The 17,071-nt window shown below is 39.0% G+C and overlaps 1 protein-coding gene across 4 annotated transcripts in view; it reads right to left on the bottom strand.

The window, feature by feature from the left end:
* Positions 1-15,199, bottom strand: part of WFS1 (wolframin ER transmembrane glycoprotein) — a 32,586-nt gene extending 17,387 nt beyond the window's left edge. The window contains exons 1-2 of one of the 4 annotated variants that reach the window (XM_056490219.1): positions 15,053-15,199; positions 12,943-13,134 (exon numbers count right to left, since the gene is read on the bottom strand). In XM_056490219.1, the coding sequence (XP_056346194.1) occupies positions 12,943-13,129 (187 nt within the window). In that variant the 5' untranslated portion in view covers positions 13,130-13,134; positions 15,053-15,199. Of the gene's footprint in view, positions 1-12,942; positions 13,135-14,720; positions 14,841-14,878; positions 15,019-15,052 lie in introns of those variants that run through there. The other 3 variants (XM_056490221.1, XM_056490220.1, XM_056490222.1) reach the window with 3 other exon arrangements.
* Between the last annotated feature and the right edge of the window lie 1,872 nt (positions 15,200-17,071).

The raw sequence follows: 17,071 nt of genomic DNA, 5'->3' as shown, positions 1-17,071 counted from the left end.
ACTCAGAATATAAAAGTCTAAACACAAGTCTTTATGTAGGGAGGTTGCAAACTGGCTTACTTTCTGAAGCTTTACACATTACTTGGCCCATTGGCCATATAAAGTAAGATTCCAGCTTTGTTGCTGGAATGTTTTTACTATTTTTGTTAGATTTTGATCAGAAATAGATGTTTAAAAAGGAAACATTTCAGTTTTTTAAATACTTTGCTGGGCTGCAATTATTGTTCCTTACAATAAGAAAATTCAGAAATTTCAGAAATTTAGCCATTAAATTGACAAAAAGGCAGTCAATCCACAGTAGGGGATTAGTCCAAGTGAGATTTTAAGATACCAATGCTTAAAATTTTAAATCACAAAAGGAAGATGCCATTATAGGTTAAAAATTAAATAACATATCTAAACCTCATCTCTGGACTATATTGAAGACTAAAACCCAACTTTTCAACATTCATACAGGGTTTTGAAGAAAGAACTTATATAATCTAGGTAAGAAATTTGTTCAATGCAAAAGACTTTAAAGACAAATAAAGTAAACTGGGGTTGTCATAAGATTTCCTTCCCAGCACTCTAGTACAGATCAATAATAGATGCAATAGATTCCCAACTCTTTCAATACCCTTAACATACACAACTGAATCACATCATGTGAACACCACTGCAGTTGGTTGACTTGATGCAAAGTATCTGATCATACATTTAGCAGAAATGTTTTAGACAAACACTGCTTCAAAACCACGGCATTTTAAGTGACATTTTAAGTGCGGATGACACTTCCATTCTTGAATTCTGAAATTTTTAAAGGCATATAATAGTCCTTTCATGTAAAGGAAGATTTTTAAATGTATATATATGCACACAAACTGGATAATACACACACATCCATCACAGAGAACACCCTCAATTTTCTCAGTGCTCTTCTAAACATTAGGAATCACTGCCTTCCTTCAAAAAAATCTACTGAAGTTATTTCAGGCAGAAAGAATCAATAGAGTGCATGCTGAATAATAAAAGTGTTTGTAGATTTACTTTCCTACCAACACAAACACATTAAAGCTCTCAGCAGTGTGTTTACACTGCTCAAGGGAGTTTTAGCCCCCTGCCTGCTAATATCACCCCCTGGCCAGGTGCACACAGCTTTCTTCTTAGGTCACAGCTACTGCACCTCAATTCCAGATTAAGCAGGAGGTCAAAGACCATGAAGAGAGAATAACAAATCAAAAAATGAAAAAAAAAAAAAAAGGTATTTTAATGGGTTACAATTTCTTATGCCTTTTGAGCTTAAGATTTTATTTGTTCACACAGTTATTGGAGGCCAGTCCCATGACAGTCATGCTATCAGGCACAAATAATTATTTTAAACAAATAATTATTTTAAACAAGCACAAGCTGGGGACTTCTATGTGCTTTGAATGAAAAGGCCAAAACCTTATGAGAACAGGATAAAAGGAAAACTGAAAGCACCTTCTCAGAAAGCAACAATGAAGCACTCATACAAAATATGTAAGTTTAAAAGAAATTACAGGTTTTACAAGTGAATATTAAAGCTCATAGAAACTCTACTGAACAAAAGATTAATGCATTAAGCAACACCCACACTAAGAATATGAAGGAAATCTGTATTGCACACAAACTTTATATGATCATGAATTCATGCATTCATTTGGGCTCAAAAAAGAAGTGGCAGGAATGTGCAGTAGGAGGATAAAACCCATGTGCTGGGGAAAATAAAGGATTTGAGATGACAAGATACAAAACAAGATTTCTGGATTGGCCTTCTCATTTTATAGTATAGAAGTGACTGAAAACAGTCAGGAACAGCTAAGCATATGCACAACAAAATGGTATGTTCAGTCCTACCCAGTGGGAACACACCTCCACACACCCAGAAAAACATGCAACCATTTTCAGTATTGCAATGAGAAGATCTGACAGTTGACACAGGTGAAAATTTTATCAATGTGGCCCAGCAAAGTGAGCCAAGCAAAGGTAAATAGGCAGTCTTCCAAATGATGTTTCCTTAATCTTTTGTTTGAACATGACCAAGATACACGGACAAAAAACAGAGCAGCAAAAATGCCAGAAAGCAACAGTAAGACCTCAACTACATCCCAAAAACCTATAGTCAAAAACAGGATATGATTTTAAATACATGTAGTAAGTAACTTCATATGTTAAGTAATTCCTCCAACTAAGGACTGGGTAGGACAGGTGGATCCAGCTCATATTTACATCTCTAAAGGTAGGGAGGCAAGGCTTCTCACCTAAGTCTTCTAAACAAATTAGAATGCAGGTTACATGGAAAAGTGAGAGATTAAGAAACAGAATATTAAGATAAGAAAAACACAACTTTTATTCTCCCAGGGGAAAGATTATCAATTTAGACACACAGGGATATAAAATAAGGCCTAAGTAATTTAACACATATGTCAATGAAAGAAAAAAAGGCTAATGCCAAGACACCAAAATCTGTTGATGATTCTGTGTTATTCAGGAAAAAACAACAACAAACAACTCAAGCAAAACCAGCAGAAGGATTTAATGGCTAATTAAATGATAAAAGGCTAAATGAAATACAGCAAACCATGAAGGCATTTTATCACTGCACACACAGTGATAAGCTCTGAACTATTATCACTTAGCGTAACACCTTAGAGCTGTAACAGTGTTTTATGAAAAACACAGCTCAGTGCTAATAAGACACTATTATCAGAGCTTTCTAACCTGGGCAAGAAACTCAGGAGAATGAAATGAAGAAGGTAAATAGACTATTCAGTGTCTTTCCAAATCCAAAAATTAAAGGGCATGAACAGATTTAAAGTATTTGGCCAATGCCAAATATTTCTACGAGTTTAAAAAGGCTTTTCAAAAATGTCTAGGCTGCAAGTAACTAAAGAACATTCTGAATAAAGTGAAGTAAGGACAGCATTAGCACTGCATTTAGAAAAAGCCCCCTGGCTCTAACAGGTATGCTGTAAGTAACAGTGTAAACAATTCTCCTAAGAAAGGCAACAAGAATCTTGAACCTGAAAATGCCTGTCATCAATCTCCAGCATTAGCACTGAGTATTGACAGCAACTTCTGTGACCCTTCCTAAACTGGATCACACCCAGGTTAGTTCAGGTATAAGAAACAGCTGGATGGCATCCAGATAAAGAAAAACTGCACTTCATGTTTTCATTTGCTTTATTCCAAAAGCTTAAAGAAGTTTTAAAGAAGTCACAGGATGTCAGGCATCTCCCTCAGTGTCACATTATTAACTGACAAGAGTAATTGAGATATTTGATGGAGTAGTATGGAAGATTTCATCCCCAGGCATTTCCACCAGCTAAATTACTGGGGTGGGAGCAGGGAGTGAAGAACGTCTTCTTTGAGATTAGATCTTCTCCCACATATGAACAAATTCTCTAAATACCATGAAGAGCACTGATGTTCAGTTCAGTGACTGAATTTTGTCAAAATGCACAGCACTATATGCACTTGGAGCTTCAGGCATACATCACTTTACTGCTTTAGCAAGAAGGCTTTACTGTAATTGAATCTGAAAGGGAGTACTGTCTAAATTACAAGGAAAATTACTTGCTTCTACTGTGAGAGGATACTAGTATGAATAAACTATGTTCACTGCTATAATCCACTCCTCCCACCATGCTCCACAAGGTAAGATGAACAAATGAATGTGGAGGTGGAGACTGACATGGCACAGAAAAAACAGATATAGAATTACTTGTACTTGAAAAAGCTTCTTCTATGACTTCTGTTATGACAGACTGGAAGCTGGATTTTTACTTAATCTTTTTTTTATGTCTAGGAATTTCCATAAAAATATGCCTCTGAAATGCAAAGTGCAAAGTTTATCCCACTCTTAGTATTAATAAAAGTGGCTAAGTAGTACTTCCAGATAGGTTCTAACTGTTCTACAATTAAGTTTAGAATCACAAATGCAGTCTTTGCCAATAGTTTCATTAGAGAAAAAATTAAAATGCAGCTATATAACCCAGCATTGGATTAGACAGAAAAAGAAATACCCAGTAAAAAGTCAAAAACATGCTAAGAATTCTGTGCCAAAAGAATTTAGGGTGGTGCACCAAAGGACCTTAACCATTACTGTAAGTATTTACAAAGACAAACAGCTTGCTGGAAGCCAGTCAGTTTTTAATACTAATTTTTCATCTTCAGTTTGCATTCAACAATGCTGAAGTGTGCTCTGTTCCCTAGATTTCAATGCCTTTGGTAGAAATAACCCAGAATGAACTACAAGAAAATGCACCATTCTTATAAAACGAGCATTCATCTGCTGAAGATAACCCACCTGCATTTACAGGCTCTGTATTCACAGGCTACTTGGAGGCACTAGCATCTTTCAGCTCTGCATGACTGAATGGGATTTTCAGACCACTGAAAGGGAATCCTTCTCCTATAGCTCAGTTTTCATCAGTCTTCTTCTCTATATAGTACAGTCAGAAAATGTTATAGCATCTCATGAAGCCAGCAGAGGTCTTACTACACTGTTCAAAACTATGACAGGATTGTATTGTAATCATCTGGTCTAACTGTGGTACTTAAAAAAAAACCAGAAAGCAAAAAACAACCAAAACCCAAACCCTAAATCATGACTGAACCATCAGAAAAACACCCTGTTGTAAACATGAAACAGTTAATTTATGTTAGAAGAGTGAATGAACTTGCTTTAACAATTTTCATAAATTAAATATACTAGCTATGGGAAATCCTTCTTGTGGAAAATTTTCAGTAATAGCTCATTTGCTAGTATGAAGGAAACTTTATAATATGGGATAGGAAGCAGGCAACAGGAATGCATGCACATACAAAGTAAATAACTGAAGTCTATTTGTCAAGCAATGAATAATCAAGAAAAAGCAGGAAAATGAAAGCTTACAGGTGTGCCCACCCATGGATATCAACCAGAACAGGCAGAGCAACTCATTTTGTGCAGAATCTGCCTAGAAGATATTTCTTTTGGAGTCACGTCCTATATAATACGTCCAGTTCCTTCTGGAAGTGCATGGTGGTAATTCTGATAGTGTTACACTGGATTTTATACAGGAAAAGTTATTTCTGTAAGCACAAGCCTGGTAAGTTAATAAAAAAAAAAATCAAACAAATTCAATAATTTCAGGGAACAGCATACAGATTTTTATTGCAGATTTTATTTTCACTACGAGAAAAGCTTTTTAGAATCTCAGACACTCTTAGGAGTAAAGACATACACTATTAATGCAAAATAAAAACAATTTCTTTTGTTAGAGATGTGTAGATGTGCAAACTCATCTCCTAAGTGAAAGATGTCACATCTCTTTCACTCATCCAAATGTAGAATAGAAACTTTTTAAAAAGTTGATCTGTACATTTTATAACAATAAATACAGGTTCTAACAGCTTTTTTGTGTCACTGAATTGTTCTGTTGAGTTTTCAGTGCACAGGAGAGCCAGCCTGAGTCTCTAGAGAAACCCTCCTACTGACTTTCCACAAGTTCCAAAAGCTCAGTGGTATTGTGTGCAGTAACTATGTAGGAGTAAAGTTCCTGGAAAGACTGACATTCCACTTAAGAGCTGGTATCAAGTGTCACATCAGAAACATGATTTGTACATATCAAATATAATGACACAGAGGAATGACTGAAGGAGGAGAAGAAATACTTTGCTCAACAAACATCAAAATTTGAAAAAGGGTTTTATTAACTTTAGATGCTTAGATGCTCATCCATGAGTGCTGAATCCTTTCATCCATTCAGAAGCCTTTTGAATTCTTAACTGCATAGTTAGGGCTTGGTACAATTAAAAGTACATTGCATGTTTTGCTTTAATGCCTTTAACCTCCATAGTCAGACCTTATGATGGTCCTACTTGTCCCAAGAACAAATCAGAGTTCTTATACTACCATACTATGGCAGGCATTCTATTTTAAAAGGTGATAACAGCAATGGGAGAGAAGGGAATAACATTTGTTTACAGGGCTGTTCAAGTCTAGGACTCAACTCTACTTTCTCCAGGAGGACCAATGCTTTTGTAGATATGGTAACAGTCCTAGTCACATCACAATTGCAAGTCATCAAATAGCATTATTCTGAAATGGGAACAACTTCTGCACCCCCACAAAATGAAAGTAAATTGTCAGGAAAGCAATGAAAAAAAAATCGAAGACTAAGAGTGATATTATAAACTATAAATTTTAAAAGTGGAGGAAAAACCATTCTTCAAATCTGTATTTTTCTAGCATAGTTATTACTGTACAATGATATTTTAAAGTCATTAAAATAATTTTACATGTAATAATGAGCCAGTCCTGCTCCTTTTTCTATGCAGGCATCTCTGATGGAATCCTTTATGGATGAGCTGGGATAAATCTAACATAAATCTGCAGTTCCAAAACCATAGAATTAAAAATAAATTTTTATTTTGTTCATTTCTTAGATGATGATCATCAATATTAACCCTTTCCATTAAAAAAAAAAAAAAAAAGAAAGAAAGGAGAAAGCAATGAAAAACAATGTAAGAAGTTAAGACCATAAAGCTCACCAAGACCACATATTTTGTGGGTGCCGATGGAAAGTTATCATAACAACCTGCACAATGCACATGGAATTTCAGCAATTCTGCACTTTGGGCACTTCACCACATTGACACTCCAGCAGTTCATTCGCTGTCAAAAGAGAGGGGCCCTTAAAAAAGGAATATTCCAACTTTTTTAGCAAATCCACAAGAAGGCTTAAGAAAGCACTTCTAATAATTAACTTTTCCAAGGATTAGCTTTACTTCCCATTTTACTGTTGTTGCCAGCCTCACCTTCCAACTTTCACAGTGAAGTGGGGCGGCTGCTGCTGCTGCAAGGGGGCCTCCAGCAACACAACAGCTCCAAGTCTCTCCTTGATTACTGTCCTGGAACAGGGATTTGTTTGCACATGTGTGTTTGTGGAACACACATACTGGATCTTTTCTGAAGGAAAGTGAATTGAAAGATTCCAACCATTAGATTAAATTTTTAAATTTGCACCAAAGGAATGTCAATTCCTTTGCACCTAAGAATTTCTAGGGCACTCCCATTTCATTACATAATTCACTAATATAAGTATAGCTCTTGCCTTTCTATCCTCCTTTCTTCCAACACCCTGGGACTATGCTAGAAATTTTGTCATCATAAACAGATTAGGAAACTGATCTACCTGTAAAATAATGAATGAAGACTGAGCTAGGGCACCTTCCATACTCTGGTTCATCGTGTGAATGTAAAAAATTTATAGCAGTAATAGTATCTATGTAATCAGCCAAAAAACCCATTTATATATTTCAAATGGTGGAAGAGGTAAAGATGGAGAATGTTTCCTCAAATAAATGGGTGTTCAGTCCTCCTCCCATAAAGGATATACCAGCATGTTACTGACAATAGAAGCAGACATGAAAAAGCCCATTTCCATTGTTCTGCACCAACAATGATGATGTCCCAAAATTTTATCAGAAAATACAGTCATTAACTTTTGTTTGGATAGAATACTTTCTCTCCCACAGCAATGCCTGGCAAATGAGCTTTCTAGAAGCCTGAGTATTTAAAGGTAAAGTTTGAAGGCAATAACAAACTGACAGATAAATTGTTAAGTAATTAATATGTCAAGGCATAATCTTCCCCTTCAAATAATCAAAGGTTTTTCTGAGATTTCTTCAAGCTTTGCACAAACATTTCATTTTGCCTCAAAAGTTAGTCTGTAATAGCAAACTGCCAAAAAATAAAGACACAGAAGTGTTAAAATAGAGCTTTGAAGCAAAGGTTCTTTGTAACCTTAAGTGGAAGATAGTAACACTTGGAAAATATTTATAAATTAGAAAGGTTCCCTATTTGTTAGATATCATTTATCAATGCCTTGGAGACACACTTTTGTAAATTCTTGCAATGTACTGTAAACTGTTTAAAAGATTTTTTTTTTTTTGCTATTTATAAATTTGAAGCCAGTCAATTAATAATTCTCTTCCTAGAGGTGCAAAAAACTTTCATAAACTAAGTACACACAGAACTCTGTACATCTACAAACAAAATGTAAGAATTGATTTCTGGCTTCAAAGCTCTCTTCAAAGCTCTCTGTACAATCACCTTTCCATGTGTTTTCAATTCTAGAACAAGAGATTACAGCAAAACCATGGACAAAAAACCCCAGCTAGTTCCTTAAACAAACCAACATTTCTTCAAGCACTGAAACTTAGCTTTGCAATTTCTCATTTCCAACCTTATTGGCTAGCAAATGTATATGAATAATGTAATAAACCAGTAATCTGTTTCATGCACATATGAAAAATTACCATCTTCTCTCCAGTTTCTCTAGCATCCTAGCATGATTTCTTTTAACTGCTGACTGGCAGAAAGTCAATTTTTAAGAAAGACACTTTACATGCTTGAACAAAGTTAAGCATTACAAGAAATGGTAACTCTTCCAGATAACGTGCAGCATAATGAAGATTCACTTGGGGTGAGAGTCATCTGGTTCAAGTTATCACTGTGGCTGAATTGAAGCAGTAATTTGAATCCAGATATCACAGTCGAGTATCTGATCACCACTGTATTGTGAAAAGTTTCTCTCAATTCTGCTTACCTTTCGTCTGAATCAAAACATCTCCTGGGACACACAGATCTACTTTCTAACTCAGCAATACAGGGCACTTACCTTGACTGCAGACTCAGTCAAGTCTCAAAACACATTAATAGCAGTACTGCAGATACTCACATGCTAACTAAGTCACCATGGTGAAAGTGCTTTTTTCCCAGCTCTGCTCTGTGTGTAAGTAGAGGAAATGGTGTCTCTAGCAAGAATGATGTTTCTAAGCCTACTTGGAGAATTTGGTGTTGGGGAGCTCCAGAGCTCTCATCCAAGCTCAGTCTTTTGATGCTGTTTTAAGGCTGTACCTGAAGGAAAGTGACTCTACAGAGTGGATGAAACACAGAAAGGGGTATGTAGCACCTGGACCAGAAACTTAAGGGACCTGTGCACCTGAGTGCCATAAAGTGTCTTACGAGGTTAGAGGCTTAGTCTGCTTCAAAAGACTTCACTAGCAAGCAGACACTGGTATTGCCTGCTCTACAAGAGCTCTCCTGTAATTTGCTTACATGGATACTGATGACTCCATGGCTTTAAAATTTCAGGAGCGCTAAATAGTAGTGTATATGCTTTGCTCACTAATAAGCTCCCTGTCCATGAACATCCTTGAAAGAGTAACCATTTTTTTTCTAATTCATTTTTAAGCATGAAAGCTGACGTACTGATATTCCTACTCCATTCTTACATACGTAATAAATGGAAAACCAAAACCACACAAAAGCAGAATCCAAGAGTTTTAGGTAGAAATAGGAATGCCCTCCTTTTCTTTTTCAACACAACAAAACCTGTATCTACAAATTGTCCTAATGACTGAATATTTTTTTCATTAAATCCAGACTCGATTTGCTCAATAAATTCTCAAAGCACTGTTACCTCGCATTGTGAAAAAAATCGTTCAAGGAATAACATAAACACTACCTAATGATACATCAGCAGAACAGAGACTGAAAAATTGCTAAGAAAAAAAAAAGGCAGTGTAAGAATTTGATCCAAAGGAAGTACCTGTGCCACTGAGGATATGTTTTGGTTTAAGTGCTTTACTGAGTCAGAGCCAAGGCATTCATTAATTTGCTGGATTACAAGATATGGATAATGCTGCAGAAAGAAAAGATGTGATGTATGCTTCCAGGAAACAAATTACTTAACCTTCACTTTGATGCTATAGCCTTAAACACAGTGCATATTAACACAAACTGGAAGAAAAAGCGCAGATCAGAAATACAGATATGGTGTCAAGAATATTACATGAATTAGTAAAATAGTTGAGGTTAGAAAGGATTGCTGAAGTCACCTGTTCCAACCCCTCTGCTCATGCAGGTCCACCTAAGTTGGCTGCCCAGGACCATGTCCACATATTTTTTGAGTATCTCAAAGGATGCACACTCCATCCTCTCTGGACAACCTGTGCCAGTGCTCAGTCACCCCCACAAGAAAAACAGAAAAAGTGTTTACCGATGGTCAAAGGGAACCTCCTGTTTGTGCCAGCTGCCTCTGGTCCTTCGGTTGGGGACTACTGGGAAGATCATGGCTCCATCCTTTTTGCACCCTACCTCCAGCTGTTTATGCACATTGATAGATCCCCTCTGAGCTTTCTCTCCCCCAGGCTGAACAGTCCCAGCTCTCTCAGATGTCTCCCAGAGGAGAGATGCTGCAGCTCATTCATCATCTCTGCAGCCCTTTGCTGAACTCTCTCCATGCCTCTCATGTACTGGGTAGTCCAGAACTGGATGAAGCACTCCAGTGCTGACTGGAGGGGAAGGATCTTTTTCCACCTGTTGGGCAATGTTTCAACTATTGCAGCCCAGGATACCAGTGACCTTCTTTAGGGGAAGGGAACATGGGGGTGTGGTAGATTGTCCTGAGCTGAAACTGCCTTTCCACATAATTGAGACACACACAATACATCTCCCCTTCTCAAAGAGAAACCATAGCTGATTTATTAAAAAATATACAAACTTAAATTTGTAATAGTAATTTAAACTTGAACAAGATATTTAAGTCATCATTAAATTGGAGTGTTCTGTGTATTTAGTAAGATGTGACACCCTTTCTGTATATCAGTGTGCTAGTCTTTTCTGTCCTCTTCTCCATCACTATGAGTTAGTCATGATGATAGTGACTATTGAAAATTACCTGACTTCTTAATCTTCCAAGAAAGAAGTCAGGGCAGCCCTTCCCAGAACATCTGGTCTGGAGCATATTTCCTTTCATACAACCAAATCACTGCATGCCCTGGCTGAGACTCCAAACCCTTCACTTTTCCTAGACCTACGAGAAACTTGAACATTATTTATTGGTAAGGGCTCTAGTGATTCCAAGGAACGCCTTCTCTGTCAGTTCAAATATTTTAAGAATTTCTGAAGTGCTAATTTTCTGTTTGATGTATCACTTTCTTTTGTATATGTTTTCATATGTACATCTTCGAATTTGTATCTTTATTTGCACTTCTTTCTAAAGCCCTACTAAAATGCCCATTTCAAGTTTTAATGACCAGCACTTCCTTTCTTTTAATAAAGTTTTCAGTTCTAGAAACTGCTAGCACTATGACAAACAGCATAATTCTAAAACAGCCATATAAGAAAATACTGTATTATGTGTTTTTGAAGACATTTTCTATCTAAATCCACTAAAACCTTGGCTGTTAGAGACTCCAGCAAGATACTATGGCAATGGTTGCTCATTCTGCTGCATTAAATACTTGAATATATTAAGAAGGGCATGGGAAGGGCAATGACAGTGGCACCAGGCACTTATATTTTTAATGGGAAGAGATTTAAAGCAGTCAGGAATGAGTCACAGCTGAAAAGGAGAAATACATCAATGCTCAAAAGCCCTTTTTTATAGGAGCACAAATAAGCAGCATCTCTAATACAGTGCTGCATAGGTAGTGATCATCAGCAAATACACAGGACTGTAAATGGAACTAAGATAAAAATCAGTGCAATTTTAGAAATACAACATTTGTGTAGACTAAGAAAATCTCCAAATTAGCTAGAACAGAATAGCTAACAGAACCTGTGTCCAAAACAGCACTAAATAGCTTGTGCTGATTTCCAGAACCTTGTATGAATGTGGGCACCAACAACAGAAACCTATGTATTGCTTTTTCAAATCACAGAGTAACTAAGCCCAAGATAACTTCATACCATATTCCTATTATAGTTACTATTCTTTCCCTGTTGAAGCATACTAAGAAACTGGAAAATGAAGAAAGAAAACATATCTGTTAGCACTGACTCTAAATTAGCGATCATGTAGGTAATGTTAGAAATGTCAAATATCCATAATCTCTCAAATCTTTTACAGGTGGGCTAGATGACAAAATTGGTAATGAACACTGAGGCATGATAGAAATTCAGGTATCAAAAAAAAAAATTCTCCTTCATTGGGAACAGGGAACCCAGAAGGTTCCAACAGTCAATTTTGAATTAGATGCAAAAAATAGATTTGCTGACACAGGCATAATAAGGGCCTGAACTACATGCAGAGCTCAGTTGCATCTGCTATGTGCCACACAGTCACACATTTAATAATTTTGAAACTCTTGGATATCCTTATTACCTTCAATAAAGAGACTCATATTTGTGAATATAAAGGCAGATACATAAGCAGTTTCACAATCAAAAGTCCAATTTTAAATAAAGTTAAAGAGCAATGGATTTGCTAGACCTTGAGCACAAGAGCAACTCACACAAGTGTTAGATTATAAACTGAATTGAAACTGGAACTCAGCAGGTGAATACAGGAGCCAGATATTTTTTGTTCTACATTTCACACAGACTTTTCTCTCGTGCCATTGGTTTCCACAATCTTTGAAACTCAATGGTTTCACAGCAAGTGGGGGAAAAGAACCCCTTCATTCTGCCTTTCATGGTGTATGACCATAAATCCAAATTCTTATCTTACTGCTAATATTAACTTCAATTTTGGCTTCATGTAACAGCTTATTATTCCCTAAGTCTACATTACAGTATTATCTTATGCATTTACATTAGCATTCATATTAAAGCTATAGTTATAGCATGTGTTCAAGCCAAATAAAGAAATTAAATTGAAACATTACTATGCTAAATTTCATTAAATCTCCCTGCCAATTTTTCAACTAAAGTTCCTTCCTATTGCTTTGTACAAACCTGAAAAATTAGATAGGAAAACTCAAAAATATGCACAAAGGAAGCTGAAGTAGAAAAGACTCTTCCACAACAACAGGTTAAAAGAAATTGGAGAAATTTATTTTCCTACTTTACAGTGTCTTTAGACAGAGTTTTGAATACATATACACACAATAATCTCCCAATGTTTAACATAAGCTGATTTTGCATGAGAATTCTTTCATACTTACCCTTTTTTTCTGTTTTCTCCCTGCTACGGGAGTAGCCAGGAACTGAAGAAGCTGCAGAATCTCCTGAAGATGTTCTAGGTCTCTGACTGTTCTCACTATGGTCCACAGGAGCAGCATTTAGCTGGGACCTTCCAAGATGCTGCTGGGGGTGAGAGGGGCTTGAGTTGGGACCAGGGTCTGAATTCATTTTAGCTGCCAAAGAAGGAAATAATGAGTAATTATCAGAAAGCAGGGTTACAATGTAAAACTGAATAAAAATTTGAAATCTGAATGTATTGGGATAATTAGGTAAACAAAAAAACAAGAAAATGGCAGGAAGGCTGATAGCATCTTTTAAGATTCATTTATACATTCTTCAGTAATTGCAAGCATGAGCAGCGATAGCTGAGTCTGACCATATACACAGTATTGTGCCAGAACAGTGATTGCTTTTTTCCTAAATAATAATAACTGGGTTTCAAGTGTAAACAAATGCTAAAACTAATAATCAATCCTGTAAATGCTGCATATAAACTTCTTCTTTGAATTTAATGTTCTGCTTATACATGCTAAAAACAAAGACTAACCCCTAACTTTTTATGGGCAAGTCTACAATAATAGAAAAATTAATTTCGTATCAAAGGCCTGGTTAACTGTCATCACCTAATCAGGAGACAGAGAAAGACAATAATGGAAAGAAGGCAAAGGAGGAGATGTAGAACTCTGCATGGGAAATCAGACGAGGAACACCACCAAGGAAGCTGCTTGCAGACATTACCAACTTAAATGCCCATGATTCAAAATAAGCTTACTTTAAATACCTTTATGTGCCATTTTTAAAAAAAATAAATTATTCATACATGGCAGGGAGGCAAAGGCCTTACATGACAGGACCTTTTAACTATGAGCCCTCTCAAAAATAAGAGGGGATCTCTGCTCTGCAGCAACAAGTTCTCTAAATAAGTAAACTTGTGCAAGAATGCCTATGGAAAGTTTAGCTTTCACAAGACAAAAGTAGCAAGGTATGCATATACTACCACAGCATAACACATAGTAACTCCTGCTGCTTGAGAACAACTCCCATGAGCTAAGCAATTCACAAGGAGCATTGTAGAGTATTTCAGGCAATAAACAATATTTTTAAATTCTGTATAAATACAGAATTAATTCAGAACACCGACCTAAAGATGTCCTCATAAAGATGAAATTATAGCCAAAACCACAGACACCACTTAACCAACTTTTTCCACTCAAAGGACGCTAAAATCACAACAGGGTGCTAAGAGGACTAGCAATGTTACCACTTTCAAATATACTACTTGTAATTTGACAACTTGGCTGCCAAAATTAAACTTCCCTAAACCAGAAAATATTTCACTGATACAAGTAAATGCGTTTCTGTATTATGTTTCTACATCAAGTTATAAATAAACCAACAGAGTTCAGTTCAACCTTCAAACACTCCTCGGAAAACACAGAGATTAAAATACCTTCCCGGTAAACCAGCATGAGTATTTTTAACCATCATACAATCACAAAAGTGACCGTGCCTCCAGCTGGAGCTTGACCTTAGCGCTGTGTAAGCGGGACGGGGCCGCGCCCGCGGGGGATGCGCGGCACGGCCGGGTCCGCTCCTTCCGAGCGGGCAGCGCCGGCAACGCTCCGCACAGCCGCGAGAGGAGCCCAGCTGGCAAAAACATTCCCGTCCCAAAAGTCACTCTGCGCTTGTCCCACAAAGGACACCACCAACTTTTCCGCCAGGCTGTGCACAGGCCGGCGGGCGGTGACTCCGCACCTACCGCCGCCGGCCGCTCCCAGCGGGCAGCCCCGAGCTCGCTCGGCCCCGCTCCCCGCGGGTCCGGCAGCGCCCGAGCGGCCCGGCCTCTCCGCAAGGCCAGGGAGCCACGGGCCCGGCGGCTCGGGCCGTCCCGCGCGGGGTCCCGCCCCAGACGCTCACCGAGCCGGCCGGGCGAAGGCAGCACCGCGCAGCCCCGATGACGAATCTCCCCGCGGCTCCGGAGGCGCCGCACGCCGAGTGGGGCTCCGCCGGCGGCCCGCAGCCCTGGGGGGCGGCGCTGCCCCGCCCATCGGCCCCCTCCCCTTCCCTCCCGCTCCTCCCGCCGCCACTCACCGCCCTCCGCTCTCGGGGAGGGCCCGGCGGGGCCCGCCGGGGCCGGAGGCGGTGGCGATCACGCAGGGCCGGCCGGCGGGGCGGAGGGCAGGGCAGCAGTGCTGGGGCTGCAGTGGCAGCGGGCGGGGGTGGCCGCCCGCCCGTGGGGCCGAGGGGGGCAGGACGGGGGAGGGCGTGGGCAGCTGTAAAATGGCGGCGGCGGGCGAGGCGGGTCCGGGTCTGGGTCTGGGTCTGGGTCTGGGGTTCGGGTGCTTGTCCAGCCCACAGGGTCGGTGCGAGGGAGTCCCAGTGCTGCCCGCATCCTCCCCCCCTAGCGCGGGGTTTATCGCTACAGGAGCGAAGGCAATGGGGAAAAGGGCGGTAACCCAGAACTGATTTTTTCTTAGTGCCCTCTAAGTTACTGCTCGTACATCTACTAGCATTTCTGCCACTGCAGTGGAAGGCTTCTGGGCAGGAAGCGAACTGTAAACTTAAATGTAAGTATTGTTTTGATGGTGAGCTTAATACTTTTTAGAAATAATTTTTATTTTCGAGCTCTTTAAATAAGTCAAGGTCCCTATACGGTACTTTGAATAGCTTCTAATTAAAACCTCAATCAAACAAACAAGCTACAAATTCAAAGTAGGAGATTAAATTTAAACTTCAGTCATTCATAGAATTCGTTGATTTTCACGAGTTCCAAGTTTGCAGGACATCATGGGGAGCTTTCATTTTTTTAAGTATCAGTTAAGTTTTGGTCACCACCTGTATGAGTTTTTTTAATCCCCACACAAAAATGTGGTGCCCCGTGTCATTTCCTTGCCTTGGAAGGCATAATTTATTTTTTTTTTTCTTTTTTAAGCAGAACAAAACTATGCAAACATGGCTAAGCTTCTGTTTGCTTCAAAATAAATTTGATTAAAAACACATTTAAGAAGATCACTTGTAGTCTGAGTGTAATGTGGTTCCATCAGGAATATTCAATGCCAGCCATGTGTTACCTGTTTTTTTCTCAGACTGACAGTATGACTTAACTGGTATGACAGAGTTCTGCAATCTGCTCCCCCTGCCATGTACATTTCCTTCAAGATATTATTTTATACAATTGGTTTGATATTGAGTGGGTGTGCTTAACGGACATAACATGCTTAGGGAACAGGTGGAAATGAGGGTGGTAGCTGGAAAAGTAACTAAAAAGGAAGTGTAAAATAAAGCCTCCCCTGCTGCTTTCCAGCACAGGCAGAGTCACACATGGCAGAAGCCATTCCAGAGGAGCTCAGTTCAAGGGTAAAATTGTGACACTGGCTACTAACCCTCACAACAGCAAGGCTTGATGCAAAATATTCTTTGGCTGCTTATGTCTGATCCTACACTGAAGATGCACATCAGTACCATTGCTGAATTTGATCAGGTCCTTAGTTAAGGCCAACTAAACCTTTGCAGTAAATGAATTGTCATGCACACCTTATGTACTCACATGTGTTATATAAATACTGATAACATTAGTGAGAGTAAGCCAAACTCAGACATGATGACAACTTCCATTATCAGTTCCACTGATTTCACTTTGGCATTACTTTATGACAAATTATGAATTCCCTTCTGTCACAGTTGCAAATTGTTAGAGCTACAGAGAAGAAGCATGGAAGTACTGCAATAACATGGCACAGCACCTATTTGAATTTCAGTTATGACTCATGGCAGCAGTAGAATGAATGGGTGAGGTTGGAAGGGACATCCTGAGGTCAGCTGCTCTTCCCTCCTGCTCATGCAGGGCCACCTAGGGCTGGTTGTCCAGGTCTGTGTCCAGGTGCTTTTAAGAGTATCTCTAAGGACAAAGACTTCATCACTTTCTTGGGCAACCTGTGCCACTGCTTAGAGGGAACCTCCTGTGTTCCAGTTTGTGTCTGCTGCCTCTGGTGTGATAACTAACTGGACACCACTGCAAAGAGCCTGGCTCAACCTGTTTGCTTTCTCCCTTCAGGTCTTTATGTACATTGACAGATCCCTCTGAGCCTTCTCTTCTCCAGGCTGAACAGG

The sequence above is a fragment of the Oenanthe melanoleuca genome, chromosome 4 (assembly GCF_029582105.1).
Source record: "Oenanthe melanoleuca isolate GR-GAL-2019-014 chromosome 4, OMel1.0, whole genome shotgun sequence".
NCBI lineage: Eukaryota > Metazoa > Chordata > Aves > Passeriformes > Muscicapidae > Oenanthe > Oenanthe melanoleuca.
The sequence above is the reverse complement of the archived record's forward strand: the minus strand, read 5'-3'. Positions and strand labels throughout refer to the sequence as shown.